The sequence below is a fragment of the Lagenorhynchus albirostris genome, chromosome 8 (genome assembly GCF_949774975.1).
Source record: "Lagenorhynchus albirostris chromosome 8, mLagAlb1.1, whole genome shotgun sequence".
NCBI lineage: Eukaryota > Metazoa > Chordata > Mammalia > Artiodactyla > Delphinidae > Lagenorhynchus > Lagenorhynchus albirostris.
This window is the reverse complement of record NC_083102.1, coordinates 88,565,821-88,582,608: the sequence shown is the minus strand read 5'-3', so window position 1 is coordinate 88,582,608 and position 16,788 is coordinate 88,565,821. Positions and strand designations below refer to the sequence as shown.

The 16,788-nt window shown below is 44.9% G+C and overlaps 1 protein-coding gene across 1 annotated transcript in view; it reads right to left on the bottom strand.

Moving 5' to 3' along the window:
- The window catches only part of CDHR3 (cadherin related family member 3), a 151,800-nt gene that overhangs the window by 47,351 nt on the left and 87,661 nt on the right, over positions 1-16,788 (bottom strand). The window contains exons 2-3 of the mRNA XM_060156187.1: positions 9,577-9,776; positions 3,309-3,474 (exon numbers count right to left, since the gene is read on the bottom strand). Coding sequence (XP_060012170.1) covers positions 3,309-3,474; positions 9,577-9,776 — 366 coding nt within the window. The remainder of the gene's footprint in view (positions 1-3,308; positions 3,475-9,576; positions 9,777-16,788) is intronic.

The window sequence follows — 16,788 nt, the reverse complement described above, 5'->3', positions numbered from 1 at the left end:
TTAAGGCCATGAGTAAGACCACTGACCAGCTTGCATGGGTGGATCCATTTATGGGAATTAAGAAAGAGCTAGGATTGACCAAGCTGGTGTCAAGTCTTTATGTATCTCCCGGGTTGAGAGGTAACTAGGGTACTGTTGTTTGTGGGGGAGGGGAGTGATAAGGACAGAGAGGTGGAAAGTAACCCAGTGGGAACCTCCAGTGTGAGTTCCAGATCCACTTTCACGTGCAAATTCCTCCTAAACCGAGCCTAGGTCACCCCTCAAGTGCACTTAGCATCTCAGCAGAAATGAGTCCCTGAAATGAGAGGCCTTATAGTGGAACAGAGAGAATATGGAAAAAAGGAGAGGGAGGGCTACGAAGGTTCAGGAAAGGGACCACACATGGATTCCGTCTACTTCAGAGTTCTCGGCCGGCAGGGTGAAGAGGGAGCAGACAGGGTCACTAGCACCACCAGCCTTGCCCGAGGGACCGCCATGCTCTGTCCTGGCATCTCTTTCTGAGAAGCTTTCTGAGAGATGACTGAGAACGTTAACATTAACTCACTCTTTTGGAGACACTATGCTGAGGACTTATGTTTCATCCTTTCGTCTTCACAACAGCCCTGTAAAGTAGGTATTGTAGTTATCTCCACTTTACAAACAAGGACACAGGCTCAGAGAATTTGTGAGGTTGTCTCAGCTTCTAAGTAATAGAATCACAATTCAAACCCAGGCCATCTTACATCCAAGCTCCAGCTTACATTTGCTTTGATCACTGCTCAGGCTTTCATTCAAAAAAATATTGACTGAGTTCTCACTATGTACCAAACGTGGATCTACATATTGGGAGTACAGCCATTCACAAAACACAAAACCCTGCTGTCATGAAGCCTGCATTTTAGTGGGGAGATATAGAAAATAAAATAAATGAATGAAATACATGAATGTTACTGAGCAATGTTACAGAGACGAATCAGGGATAAGGCATGTGGTGAGTTGGGTTACCATGTTAAATAGAGTGCTTCTGGAAGGTTCACTGACATTGGAGTCAAGATTCTTAAAGAAAGGAGGAGACAGAGATGCAGGGGAAGGGGCAGAGGAAACAGTGGATGCAAAGATGCCGGGGTAGGGCGTGCCTGGGATACTCACAGACGGGTGAGGAGGCCGGGACTGCGGCAGCAGAGGAGTGAAGGGGAGATGTGTTGGAGAGGAGACGGGGTTTGGAAGGGGCTCATCGGATCTGATAGGACCTTAGGGAGACTCTGGTTCTCCTTGTGAGGGAGATGGGAAGTTCTTGCAGGGTTTTAAGCAGAGGAGTCCCTTGATTTAACCGATGTTTAAGAATATCCCTCTGGCTGTCGTAAGAAGAATCAACTAGAGGGGGCAAGGGCAGAGCAGGAGACCGATTAGGTGGCCACTGCCGTGATCCCGGCGAGCCATGCTGGGATTGCTGGGCAGAGGTTGGATTCTGCATAAACTTAGAAGCTGGCAGGATTTCCTAATGGGTTTGATGTTGGGTGTGAAAGACAGAGGGGAATCAAGGGTAACTGCGAGGTTTTGGCCCATGAAACTGGAAAGATGGAGTTGCCAGTAACTAAAATGGGAAAGATGAGAGAAGCAGATTTGGGCTGGGATGGTGGGGAGGGAGACAGGAGTCAAGAGTGGTTTGGGGGCACATTAAGTCTGAGATGTCAGATTCTAACACCAGTTCCAGTGTGTGTCTAGGGGGGGTTCCCACACGACCAAGCAATTCTCCAACACCAGCTGCGTGTCCCACAACTCAACTCGATTCTGACACTGTCTACCCAGAGATAGCGTCAGATTCCACAGCTGCAGGGCTCCATCATACAAGACAGCCCCTGCCCCTTCAGATGCCAATCACACGTCCAGGTGGTCACCTGTGCTTCTGACCAACCGGCTCTAGATGGGAGGTTCCCACAACCCCCTCCTCGGGTTCCAATAATTTGCTAGAGGGGTTTGCTGTCTAGTGAACACAGGGAAACATTTTACTTACTAGATTATTGGGTTATTATAAAAGGGTATAAGTCAGGATCAGCCAGATGGAAGAGATGCATAGGGCACAGTATGGGAAAGGGGCAGAGGGTTCCCATGCCCTCTCCAGGCACCCACTCTCCCCAGGTTCCACGTGTTCACCAACCCGGAAGCTCTCTGAGCCCTGTTCTTTTGGGCTTTTATGGAAGCTTCATTGCGTAGGCACGACTGATTAAATCATTGGCTATTAGTGACTGAACCCAATTTAACTCAATCTCCAGCTCCTCCCCCCTCTCCACTGTCCAACCTTCTAATCATATGGTTGGTTTCTCTAGTGGGCAACACTCATCCTTAGGTGGGGTCCAAAAGTCACCTCATTAATGTAAGAAAAAACACCTTTATCACTCATCACTTAGGACATTCCAACGATTTTAGGATCTGTGCCAGGAGGGGACAAAGACAAAATATATGTTTCTTATTATAAATCACAATATCATGGATGTCCATTAGACATCCAAATGGAGATGTTGGGTAGGACAGTTTTTATCTGAGTCAGGAGTTCAAGGGTGAAGCTGGTGTAGCAGCTTCTTAGTTAATTTGGAACACTACCCTTACATGTGTGTAAAGTGAATGCGTTTCTAGCTTGCCTTGTCCAGAGGATATTAATACGCTAGATTGATGTTTAGCCATCTTATTTGACTTTTTACTATTAATATGATGTACTAAAGTAGATTCCTTTGAAAAAATAACAAGGTAGTATGTACTGATATAAAATGTGACATTGATAGGTTAATAAAGATGATTGAATCCAAAAAATAGAAAACAAACAAAAATAACAGTGGACTTGGTAGTTGTCAGTGTATGGATGGCCTTCAAAGCCATGAGCCAGGGAGAGATCACGCAGGATGTTACCCTATGCTCCGGTCCCCTGTATTGTCCCTACCCTGTAGCAGACCCCAAATACACAGTCCCCTCGAGGGGTCAGCATCCATGCGGAGAATGAACCAGTCAGTCAATGGCCGGTAGCCAGTGCTAAGCCTGTAAACGGGCTCAGCCCAGTTTCCTCCAGCATGATCCACTTGAGGTCCTTGAGCCCCAGGTTCCTCCCCAGGAGAGGCCCAAGAGAAGCCATGGATGGAAAGGGCTTTGTAAATTATTGGGTGTTACTATTGGGAGTCCTGGGCTGGCGGACGTTTCACTTATTCCCCACTCATTAAGCAGTTGCCTTTTCCAGGGAAACAGCTGCTTGTTTATTTACTTTTCTATTTCACTCTGTCACCCAGCGTCCTGCCTGATGCCACCGTCTGGGCTGCATCGCACACCCCAGTGTGTCTTACCTGTTGCCAAGTTGCCTTGAAACTCAGGCGGCTCATTCACATCTGTTACCTGGACCGTCAGGACCTGCAGGTCAGTGACACCCATGTCATCCTTCACACAAATCTGCAAATCAAATATGTGTGGTCCTGTTTCAAAATCTAGTTGTTCCTTCCCGGTGGTGACAACCTAAAAGCAAATGCACAATTCTTAGTAACCATGTGAAAGAAGATCTGTTTTGTATGCACACATTTTGCAAAGGGATATTACTAGGAAGGAGGCAACCAGCACCCTGGAAACCATCTTTCACTCACTGTCAGGGGAACTGGTTGTTTTGCCTGTGTCTTTCCGACATAAACCCCGTGACACTTCACTAAAGGGACTCCTCTGTGGGCTACTGCTCTTCATAGGAAAGACAAATATTCAGGAGACATCCTAGTTCCATCTACTGGAGATGGAAAGCCCGAAAAATTTAAAACCTGTCACTACTTGGGGTAGGCTCCTAGGCAAGTCCCTTAGCTACCCTGAATACAGTTTGATTTTCTTGTCTTTAAGAATAAGATGCTGCACTTCCCTGGGATTGCTGTTAAGTTACGTCTTGACTCATCATTCCCCTCTAAGTTTCCCAAGGCCACATCTAAGAATAAACAAGAGAAGGATACATCTGCAGAAATAAGAAATGATATTTACTTACACCAACAGGCTCTTTGGGTTTTTGGTACATTTCCACACATTCTTGCACTGTCAGAAATGTGTCCTGTGCAAGACAAGTGTTTTGGAGTGGAGATGTGGAAGGGGCACCAAGCACCAGGGCCAGAGACATATCACCAGAATCTAGACTGTTGCCAGCAGGAACCCCTGTGGTCCATGGTAGAAGGGCCCTGCTGAGGTTAACTGGAGGCCAGTCTGTGACCTCGCACATCTATATGCACATGCCTGCCACCAGCTTAGCCTGTGGAGCTCCCAGAAGGCCCAGAGCCCTTTGAGATATCAAGGACTAAATTTCATAAATATCTTAATTTATGCTCATAGAAGAACCTTTTGGTTATTAATACAACTGGGGCCAGGCAGGGAGGCATTCAGTATCCTCTACTGAGAAAAGCACTTAGCTCCTATCCAGTTTCCACCACTGGACTTCTTTGTGACCTTGGGAAAGTTACCTGACCTTTCCCTGATTTTGTTTCCACACGACTATCGTTAGGTAAATAATTCTCGCCCTAGTTAAACAACTGAAGTATAATAGAAGGTATTATAACAAAGAGCTAGACCACGGTACTATGGAAAATCATGGGGAAAAAAGTTCATTGTGAGATGTGTTTAGTCGAGGAGGACTTCATGGAGGAGGTGGTGGGAATTGTGTTTGACCTTTGTACGATCTGGATTGATTATGAGAGGAGAGGATGGCCACAGATGTGAATGAGCACATGCAGTGGAGGGGGCACGTATGGAGGAGGGTTGAGAGGGGAAAACACAGTAATCTTGTCACCACCAATGAACAGGGTCAGCCTGGGCTCCACACAAGTGGAGATGACCTGTCTCTCTGCTTGGCACATGGGAGGTGAGAGGCAGCATAACATAGGAGTCAAGAGTGTAGACTCTGGAGCCAGACTGACTGGCTTCAAAGCTCAGCCTTCCCATTACTTAACCTTTCCGTGCCTCAATTTTACCATCTGTAAAGTGGGGATACTAATGGCATCTGCTTTCTGCAGTTGCTGGGAGGACTCCATGAGCTAATCCATGGAATACTTTGATCCCTGTCTGGTGCTGAGCGAGCACCCAGCAAATGCTGAGTTTTATTATCATTAGATGTCGAAAACTGTTCAGTGAATGTGTATCCACCAGAGCTGCCCCCGTCACAACAGTCCTCTGTGCTTCCTGATTTACACCCTAGCTTCCAGCTACCTAAGCCTGGAGTCCTCTCCTGAACTCCATGCTTGCAGATCCTTCACCCCAATGTTACCTATTAACAGCCTTTCTCCTTGGGGCCTGGCTCTAACACCCTAGAGGAAGAAAATAGAACAGTCAAAAAAAGGTCTAGGGCTTGCCTGGTGGCACAGTGGTTGAGAGTACGCCTGCCGATGCAGGGGACACGGGTTCGTGCCCCGGTCTGGGAAGATCCCACATGCCGCAGAGCGGCTGGGCCCGTGAGCCATGGCCGCTGAGCCTGCGCGTTGGGAGCCCGTGCTCCGCAACGGGAGAGGCCGCAACAGTGAGAGGCCTGCGTACCGCCAAAAAAAAAGGTCTAAAATGTTATATCTTGGAACCAAAGGAATTAGGTTGCTGCCAACACATGGAAAAGTTGCTTTTGCTGTTGTCTTTACCAGCATTAATTAAATGTTCATGTGCAAGGCTCTGGCCAAGACATTTTGTGGAGTATTTTATTTAATCATCGCAATAACCATAGGTTGGAAAAACTTCCCCCTTTCACACATCAGGAGACCAGAGCAGGGAGGAGAAGGAACTCCAAAGGTCACAGCTGGGAGTGGTAGAGTCTCTCTGATGGTGGGCAATCTGGCTGCAGAGTTTTGCTAAAAGACGATAAGTTTAGTTTTAGGTGTGTTAAGTTTGAGGTTGTTCTGGACAAGGCTGACCAAATTTACAAGGTCCACAGAGCTCACGACAGCAGATGAGGACAGAGCGGTGTTAAGCTCAGAGATGGGCCAATGGCAGGGGGGCAAGCGCGGCCGCCACACAGCCTCAGAGAGCGCCTGCCCTTACAGCTCTCGTGGATGTCCGTTAGTCCCGCCTCCCTGACTCCTTGGAGCTCTCCTTCTTGGTGCTGCTCCAGAGGTGAGCCACATGCGCTGCTGGATGAGGCTTGGATATCCCTCTTGGGAGGCAACAGTGAGGCAGCGCGGCTTGGGGGCGATGAGCAAGTGTTCTTGGGGCCAGCCTGCCTGACCTCAAATCTCAAGTCTGCCACCAGTTAGCTGTGTGAACTTGGGCGAGTTGCTCAACCCCTCTATGCCTCAGTTTCCCCACCTTTAACTTGTAAGTAATAATAGTGTACCACTTCATAGCATTGTTATGAGGATTCGATGAACGCATTCACAAAATGTTTAGGGGAATTCCTGGCATATGGTAAATGCGCCATAAATGTGACTTGTCGTCGTCATCATCACCATCAGCATTATTAATCCACCTAACCCCCCACCCCTGACGTCTCAGCGGCTCTGTCTAAAAGTAGGGCAGCCTGCCTCTGGCATGATTGGAGGTCACCCTCAGAAAGCCCTGCATGACTGAGTCCCAAGGCCAACAGTGACCAGACCTCTGGGCCAGAGACCCCAGAACCTTATGGCTAGGTCACCCTGCAGAGAGGGTCAAGGAGGAGCCAGGTTCTGCCACAGAGATGACATTGCTGTGTTCTGTAGGAACAGCCCTTGTGAGCAGTTTGGGTTGGAGAATAGCGACTTCTTGCAGGGGATGGTTGATAATACTGGGTAGTTTCTGGAGAGCAGCAACAAATTTTTGAGAACAGCTTCAGGACGTGTGAACCTGTGGCCCATCCTAGTACCGACACGGGGTCCTGGGCAGCTGTTGGCTGTGGTGCCAGGAGGGCACCAGGACTGGGACTGTACACTGAACACGTGACCTAGATCAGTGGAGAGGCTCAGAAATTCTCCATTTCTAGAGGTCAGGAACAGGATGGAACTCCTCCTTGACTGACAGCCCTGCTTGAATCACACATGGAATGTGGGAAGGGCAGGTATGATAGCGGAGGATTTGGGGGCTCACGCAAGCAGGAGTAGATGTGCAGGGCAGTGTAGGGGACAGAGCCTGACACTGGGAACGGGAAGACCTGAGTCAAGTTCTTATTTCATCCTTTCTGGCTCTGTGATCTCAGACAAATGAGCAGTTAACCTTGCTGTCTCTTTGTGATGTTATTTCTAGAATAGGGATTTGCAATTTTAATAGTGATAATATCAGTGTTAGTAGTAACAATTAAGAGACCAGGATGTGGACGTGCTTTTTTTTTTTTAAACAGCCCTCATTTTTTAAATTAATGTTTATGTATGTATGTATGTATGTATTTGGCTGTGTCAGGTCTTAGTTGTGGCATGCAAGATCTTTCACTGTAGCACACGGGCTCTTCATTGCAGCGCATGGTCTTCTCTCTAGTTGTGGTGTGCGGGCTCCAGAGCATGCAGGCTCAGTAGCTTGGGCTCTCTAGCTGTGGCACAGGCTCTAGAGCGCACAGGCTCAGTAGTTGTGACGTGTGGGCTTAGTTGCCCTGTGACATGTGGGATATTAGTTCCCCGACCAGGGATCAAACCCAAGTCCCCTGCATTGGAAGGTGGCTTCTTAACCACTGGACCACAAGGGAAGCCACTGAACGTGCTTTAGAACATCTGAAAATCTGAAATAGCTTGGTCATCCTCATCATTAAAGGCTACAGACTATGAGAGGCTGAGAATGAGGGCTCTCAAGTGGAAATAACCCAAATATCTGTCAACTGATGAACAAATAGACAAAATGTAGTATATCCATTCAGTGGAATATTATTCAGCCATTAAAAGGACTGAAGTACTGATCCGTGCTACAACATGTGTGACCTTTGAAATTTTATGCTTAAGTGAAAAGAAACCAGTCATTAAAAACCGAATACAGTATGATTCCATTCATACGAAGGGGTTCAGAATAGGTAAATCCATTAAGACAGAAAGTAGTTTAGTGGTTCCCAGGGCCTGGGAGGATAGGAGACAGGGGAGCGACTGCTAAGGGACTTGGGGTTTTGTTTTGGGGTGATGAAAACATTCTACAATTAGATCGTGGTGATGGTATGTGAATAGAGTAAAAACCACTGACTTGTGTACTTTAGACGGGTGAATTATATGCTATGTGTATTATGTCTCAATAGAGCTGTTTAAAAAAGTAATGAGAGCTCTAAAACCAGACTACCTGCCTTCCAGTTTCAGCACAGCAGTAGCTGTACAACCCAGGGCACGTTATCTCACCTCTCTGTTAAATTTTGCATCATTTCCCCCACCTGTACAAAGGAGCCAATCATACAAATAACATCATTGGCTTGTTGTGAATATTACAAGAGTAAACACATGTCAAGCACTTTCCGCAGTGTCCGGTGTATACTACGTGCTCTGTAAGTGTAAGCAACTGGCAAGGCTTAGAGGCACAGATAAGCAACAGCTGTTAAAGATGAACCGGAAGTCAAGGGAGCAGGTAGATAGGCAGGAAAGTCACAGAAACAGTATGTGGGCCCTGGGAATGTACCCTGGATGGTGAGTTGAAGTCTTCCTGAATGTGTGCTCCTTGCATACCAGAGGGCCCACCCCTGGGGTGCAGAGAATACCAGATGCTGGGCTCTTGCCTTCAAGTCCTGGGCTCCACAGGTCTGCTGTGGGGCCCAGATATGCACACTTTCTGAAAGCTCCCCTAGTGGCTCTAATCATCAGCTGGGTTTAAGAACACCTTATGTATCTCAGAGAGGCAACCGAGCCTAGACCAAGCAGGCCCACTGGGTCCCACCAGAAACCCAGAGCAATGGCAGGTGGGAGCAGGGGCAAAGCTGATGATGACTGTGGGAGGTCCCTACGCCCATTGAGGAATGAGGTAGGCCTGAGGGATAATGCAGTACAAGCGGGTCCAGACACCTAGACCCTAAAGACATCCTTAGAAGGCCTTTGAGGTTACCAGTAGACATGCAATCAGCAGGTTTGTCCTGCCTAAGGAGAAGTGAAAACTTTGGAAAAGACCCAAATGACAAACGAGAAAACAGCAGCAGTGGCTCTTGAATGTGAATGATTGGGGTCTGAATCATCCAAGAGGAAACATTCACATAGAATGGCTGGACATCCAGACTTATATTTTTGTTAAGGGTGCATTCTTCCATATGAAATGTCTCCTCATAAATTTCCTTCTGAAAAATTACAGAACCATAGAAAAGAAGAATCACCAGGTACGAATTCATCAGGGCCTCGTTTTTAAGGAGATCATCACACAAACTGTGCCACCCAAAGAATTCAGTTACTGTCGGCACCTCTAACACCTGTTATCGTGTGAGGGTGGTTGGCAATAAGAAACAAACCTTTTATTTGTAGCAGATTGAACATACTGTTCATTTGGACTGAACTAAATGGAGAAAAAGTCCAAAGCTATAGGGGCATCTAGCACAGAGGGCTGTAGAACGCCCCAAACAGAATGCCCGGATCTTACAAGAGGGGAGATTAAACCAGGGAAAGAGGAGGAAATGATCACTGATCCAGAATCCCATCCACCCCATCTTCAGGACCCCTCTTTGTGAGCAGCTCCTATTGGGAGTAAGGTGGTGCTTACCTCAAAGTCAGTGTCTGACAGCCAGTTCACCCTGAAGGCCTCAGTGAGGGGACTTGAGTTGATTAGGGGAAACCCTGGGATCACAGGTGACAGTGATGCTGATAATGTCACAGAAAACTTGTGCACTGAAGTCTCAGGTGGAGAATTCTCTGCCACGTTGCTTGTAGCAGGTAAGTGGATTAGGTGTAGTGCATGTCCCACTGCGGATTTAAAAAGGATGCAAAATGACATGAGCACAAACCCTTGTGCTGGAAACAAGGACTTAGCAGCTTGGTCTGTGGCTTCAACTCGTAGCTCAGGGCAACACTGGAACCCGGTCACTCCCCAAGAATGAAGACTCTTGCCAAGAGCTAGAAACAGGAATGCGAGATCATCTCAAAGCCAAGAAAACAACCACCAGCAAACAACCATGAAATCTGCTTCTGTCATTCTGGAAATAACGCTGCTGTCTTTCTTTTGTCTCTCTGCTTCCTTTCTGGTGTCTCCCAGGCTTTGTGAAGAGCCAGGGAGAGGGAAATGTGATGCCTTAGAAGACAGACACCCCTTGGAGGACCCAGTCTGGCCATGGCATCCTCTGTCTTACAAGGGCCAGGGAGTCTCTAAGAATTTATTTTCCTTCTCCGTGTCAGTGTTTGATTCAGAGGCCATTGAGAATGGAGTGTGCATGAGAACTCCAAAATCATGCCAGCCCTCCCCACATCCCTAAGGAATCTCACGGACAATGATTTATTATTACTGGATGCTGTGGGCATCATGGAGAGGGTCGATCAGTACATCATGCTCGATAGAGTGACTCCCATTTCACAGAGAAGGTAGTGAGAGACTCAGGGCAGGCCCGTGAATTACCTTGGGCTGCATTACAAACAGGGAATGTTATGATGTCAGAGAAAATGTGTTTCTTCCAGGAAAGCCTTAGGACACTCTAAGGTCTCCTTGACACTCTGCAGGATTTTGCCAGCACAGAGGAGAGCAGTGGGTCATATTCTTTATGCTTCCATAATGATGGTTCCTGTAGGGGTTGAATAGTGCCCCCCCAAATTCATGGCCACCCAGAACCTCAGAATGTAGCTTATCTGCAAATAGAGTCTTTGTAAATGTAATTAGTTAAGAGGAGGTCGTGCTGGATTAGAGTGGGCCCCAAATGTAGTGAGTGGTGTCCTTATGAGAACAGGATAGGACACAGAGACACACACAGAAGGAAGAAGCCCATGTTAGGAAAGAGGCACAAACTGAAGTGATGTAGCTACAAGCCAAGGCATGGCAAGCAACCCCCAGAAACCAGGAGGTAGGCCTGGAGCAGCTTCTCCCTCAGAGTCTCTGGAAGGAACCAATCCTGTTGACACCTTGATTTCAGACTTCTGGGCTCCTTAACTGTGAGAGAATAAATTTCTGCTGCTTTAAGCTGTTCAGTTTATGGTAATTGGTACGGCATCCCTAGGAAATTAATACAATTACCACTTAACCAATGGTCCAAATAAATGCATCATGTAAAATACTTTCTCTCATTTACTCCTCAGAATAATCCTCTCAGATAAATATTAGTGTCATCATTTTACAGATGAGGAAACCAAGCTGAAGGACACATGGTGAATAATAAGTAATGAAGCCAAAATTTACACTGAGGTCTTGCTTCTCAGCCAGCTTCCAACCTTGGCCACCGTTAGCCACTGGGGACAAAAATTCCTGGAATGGGAGGAGGTAGGGGGGAACAGTAGAAAGATCTGAAAGGTGCAAAATTTCTAGAAACAAACAAGCCATGGGAGAATGTTGGCTTGTATAAGAGAATGTTTTTAATTTCAGATTTGGGGGAGGGGATGCAGAGAGGTAGGTAGAAATGCAGGAGAAAGTGAAATATAAACACATTCACCGATACAAGCTTTCCCAAATCTAAAATCATCTGATTTCGTTTAGAGACTAAAATGCATTATGCATAAGTTATTTTTTGCTGGCGGCATTACCCGATTTTATGGGCAAGGACTGTGCAAGGACTCAGAAATGTCAAAACAGCTGAGGTTTAGGGTGATGTGAATACAAATGGATTTTTTTAATCTATTAAAATTGACTTTAATATTAGAGCATCCTTGTGATTAAAAAACCAGCAGCAAAATAGTATGCCTGGAGTATTTAGAGGCAAAAAGTTCCCCAAAATAGTTTTTCAAAATGAGAAAAATAATCAACTGCTGTGGTGGGTTGGGTTTTGTGGGTATAATTCCCTCAAGCCCTCTTTTCCCACCACTGGAATCTCCACCCCACTCCCCCAAGCTGTTCACAAGTGTGTTCCCTCCCAGCTCAGCAGGGCAAGATGGTCATGAGCAAAATGAAAGGTTGGCAATTTGTCTCCAAGGGCCCCACCCCCGACCTGATCTTGCCCCCTCCCACTCACTCCAGTGATTCGTGCCCCTCTAGCCAACGAGGAAGGAGGCCTCTGAGCATGTTTAAACAAAGATGTAACTCACTACATTTTTCTCAAGAATAGCCTGGGGTAAGGTAGTGCCCGGCCCAAAGGAACAGACTGAAACTAGTAACCACTCACCTTCACTGGGCACCTACTCACTGGGCATCATGCTAGGTGTGCCTGATTTCATCCATTCTAACCGTGGTCCCTGGATGTAGGTATTGCTGCCACGATTTCACACACCTGAGACTACACACCCGGTAAGTGGCCATGGGGGGCTCTGGCTCATGCATCTGGGTCTGTATATAACAGACTGCATCTCCCCCACTACGGACAGTCTGTTGCTCCATGCTCATCAGGTGACCCTGCATGTGGGATGCATTGTGGTTATTCTATGACCTGGTAGCAGCATAACAAGATGGTTCTGGGAGCTGGTAAGAGATTGGACACATGACCAAGATGTTAGATTTGAGTGATGTGATCTGTAAGAGGCCATTTGGGGGAACAGCATAAGGCATGGTGCTGGAGTATTAGCTTGATATGGGCTCAGCTATGAGAGGCTTGCTAAGCCCTACTCAGGGCTCCCCACAGCCACACCTTGAACAGATAGATTACCACAGCCACCAACCTTGCTGCGGGTCCTGTGGCAAACTGGAGAGGCCGTGCTCCCCAAATATCTCCAGCCAAAGCTCCTAGTTTGCTTCATGGGGAGTGTATCCATTGATCTTGTTGCGTTAATTATAACTTGGATAAGCCCTAGGTTTGAGAGGCTAATTCTATGGAAGAACCAACCTTCCAATCCAAGTCTTTGACTCCAAGGACAGGACTCCTTTGCATGGCTCCGTGCTGCCTCCTTACACTTATAGAGCTTGTTGTGCTCTTCCCTGAGTGGTCCTATTTCACATAGCAGTGAGGGAAATATTTCAGAGGGAAAAGTGGATCTATCCAGTGGCCCTTAAGCACTTTGTGTTGAGAACTACCTATTCCATGTATGGATAAAACCAGACTGTGTCTTTGAATATGCCCTTTCTGCTGACATTCTTGCCAGAGCTGTTCTGCTTTTCATCTGGAGGCCTCTCTTCCCAGGAAAAAGTTATGTATGCCAGGGTCATGTAACTGAACCCTAAAAACTTTGAGGCAGACACTCCAGGGACACTGATAAGAAAGGTGGCCAAGCTTGGATCTCCCAACTCTTAGTCCAACACCCACTTTCTCCAGCTTCCTTGCTATTAAAAGCAGTAGTAGCAGTATTAAAGCAATAGTAATAATAATAATTAGTGGCTAGGGTCCACACCCTAAAAATAGAGCAATTAATAAGAAATAAAATTCACCAAATATTCAGTTCATTCATTCTACAGATAAGTTTAAGGGATGTCACCAGAAAGACAAGATCCAGCCCCATCCACCAGAACACAGGCACCAGTCCCCTCCACCAGGAAGCCTACACAACCCACTGAAACAACCTTACCCACTGGGGGCATTCACCAAAAACAATGGGAACTATGAACTTACAGCCTGCGAAAAGGAGACCCCAAACACAGTAAGTTAACTAAAATGAGAAGACAGAGAAATACACAGCAGATGAAGGAGCAAGGTAAAAACCCACCAGACCAAACAAATGAAGAGGAAATAGGCGGTCTACCTGATAAAGAATTCAGAATAATGATAGTAAAGATGATCCCAAATCTTGGAAATAGAATGGAGAAAATACAAGAAACGTTTAACAAGGACCTAGAAGAACTAAAGAGCAAACAAACAAAGATGAACAACACAATAAATGAAATTAAAAATTCTCTAGAAGGAATCAATAGCAGAATAACTGAGGCAGAAAAACGGATAAGTGACCTGGAAGATAAAATAGTGACAATAGCTACTGCAGAGCAGAATAAAGTAAAAAGAATGAAAAGAATTGAAGACAGTCTCAGAGACTTCTGGGACAACATTAAACACACCAACATTTGAATTATAGGGGTCCCAGAAGAAAGAAGAGAAAAAAAAAAAGGGACTGAGAAAATATTTGAAGAGATTATATTTGAAAATTTCCCTAATTTGGGAAAGGAAGTAGCCACCCAAGTCCAGGAAGTGGAGGGACTCTCATACACAATAAATCCAAGGAGAAACGTGCCAAGACACATATTAATTAAACTATCAAAAATTAAATACAAAGAAAAAATATTAAAAGCAGCAAAGGAAAAAAAACAAATAACATACAAGGCAATCCCCATAAAGATAACAGCTGATCTTTCAGCAGAAACTCTGCAAACCAGAAGGTAGTGGCAGGACATATTTAAAGTGATGAAAGGGAAAAAACTACAACCAAGGGGCTTCCCTGGTGGCGCAGTGGTTGAGAGTCCGCCTGCCGATGCAGGGGACATGGGTTCGTGCCCTGGTCCAGGAAGATCCCACATGCCACGGAGCGGCTGGGCCCGTGAACCATGGCTGCTGAGCCTGTGCATCTGGAGCCTGTGCTCCACAATGGGAGAGGCCACAACAGTGAGAGGCCAGCGTACCACAAAAAAAAAAAAAAAAAAAGGGTACAAAAAACTACAACCAAGATTACTCTACCCAGCAAGGATCTCATTCAGATTTGATGGAGAAATAAAACCTTCACAGACAAACAAAAGCTAAGAGAATTCAGCACCACCAAACCAGCTTTACAACAAGTGCTAAAGGAACTTCTCTAGGCAGGAAACACAAGAGAAGGAAAAGACCTAAAATAACAAACCCAAAACAATTAAGAAAATGGGAATAGGAACATACATATCGATAACTACCTTAAATGTAAATGGATTAAATGCTCCAACCAAAAGACATAGACTGGCTGAATGGTTACAAAAACAAGACCCGTATATATGCTGTCTACAAGAGACCCACTGCAGACCTAGGGACACCTACAGACTGAAAGTGAGGGAATGGAATAAGATATTCCATGCAAATGGAAATCAAAAGAAAGCTGGAGTAGCAATTCTCATATCAGACAAAATAGACTTTAAAATAAAGACAATTACAAGAGACAAAGACATTACATAATGATCAAGGGATAAATCCAAGAAGAAGATATAACAATTGTAAGTATTCATGCACCCAACGTAGGAGCACCTCAATACATAAGGCAAATGCTAACAACCATAAAAGGGGAAGTCGACAGTAACACAATCATAGTAGGGGACTTTAACATCCCACTTTCACCAATGGACAGATCATCCAAAATGAAAATAAATAAGGAAACACAAGCTTTAAATGATACATTAAACAAGATGGACTTAATTGACATTTATAGGACATTCCATCCACAAAAAGCAGAATACACTTTCTTCTCCAGTGTTCATGGAACATTCTCCAGGATAGATCATATCTTAGGTCACAAATCAAGCCTTGGTAAATTTAAGAAAATTGAAATCATATCAAGTATCTTTTCCAACCACAATGCTATGAGACTAGATATCAGTTACAGGAAAATATCTGTAAAAAATACAAACACATGGAGGCTAAATAATACACTACTAAATAACCAAGAGATCACTGAAGAAATCAAAATATACCTAGAAACAAATGACAATGAAAACACGGCAACCCAAAACCTATGGGATGCAGCAAAAGCAGTTGTAAGAGGAAAGTTTATAGCAATGCAATCCTACCTCAAGAAAAAAGAGACATCTCAAATAAACAACCTAACCTTACACCTAAAGCAATTAGCGAAAGAAGAACAATAAAAACCCCAAAGTTAGCAGAAGGAAAGACATCATAAAGATCAGATCAGATATAAATGAAAAAGAAATGAAGGAAACAATAACAAAGATCAATAAAACTCAAAGCTGGTTCTTTCAGAAGATAAGCAAAATGATAAACCATTAGCCAGACTCATCAAGAAAAAGAGGGAGAAGACTCAAATCAATAGATTTAGAAATGAAAAAGGAGAGGTAACAACTGACACTGCAGAAATACAAAGGGTCATGAGAGATTACTACAAGCAACTATATGCCAATAAAATGGACAACCTGGAAGAAATGGACAAATTCTTAGAAAGGTACAACCTTCCAAGACTGAAACAGGAAGAAACAGAAAATGTAAACAGACCAATCACAAGCACTGAAATTGAAACTGTGATTAAAAATCTTCCAACAAACAAAAGCCCACGACCAGATGGCTTCACAGATGAAATCTATAAAACATTTAGAGAAGAGCTAACACCTATCCTTCTCAAACTCTTACAAATTATAGCAGAGGGAGGAACACTCCCAAGCTTATTCTACGAGGCCACCATCACCCATATACCAAAACCAGACAAAGATGTCACAAAAAAAGAAAACTACAGGCCAATATCACTGATAAACATAGATGCAAACATCCTCAACAAAATACTAGCAAACAGAATCCAACAGCACATTAAACGGATCATACACCATGATCAAGTGGGGTTTATTCGAGGAATGCAAGGATTCTTCAATATCTGCAAATCAATCAATGCAATACACCATATTAACAAATTGAAGGAGAAAAACCATATGATCATCTCAATAGATGCAGAAAAAGCTTCTGACCAAATTCAACACCCATGTATGATAAAAACTCTCCAGAAAGTGGGCATAGAGGGAACCTACCTCAACATAATAAAGGCCATATATGACAAACCCACAGTCAACATCATTCTCAATGGTGAAAATCTGAAACCATTTCCACTAAGATCAGGAACAAGACAAGGTTGCCCACTCTCATCACTATTATTCAACATAGTTTTGGAAGTTTTAGCCACAGCAATCAGAGAAGAAAAAGAACTAAAAAGAATCCAAATTGGAAAAGAAGAAATGAAAGTGTCA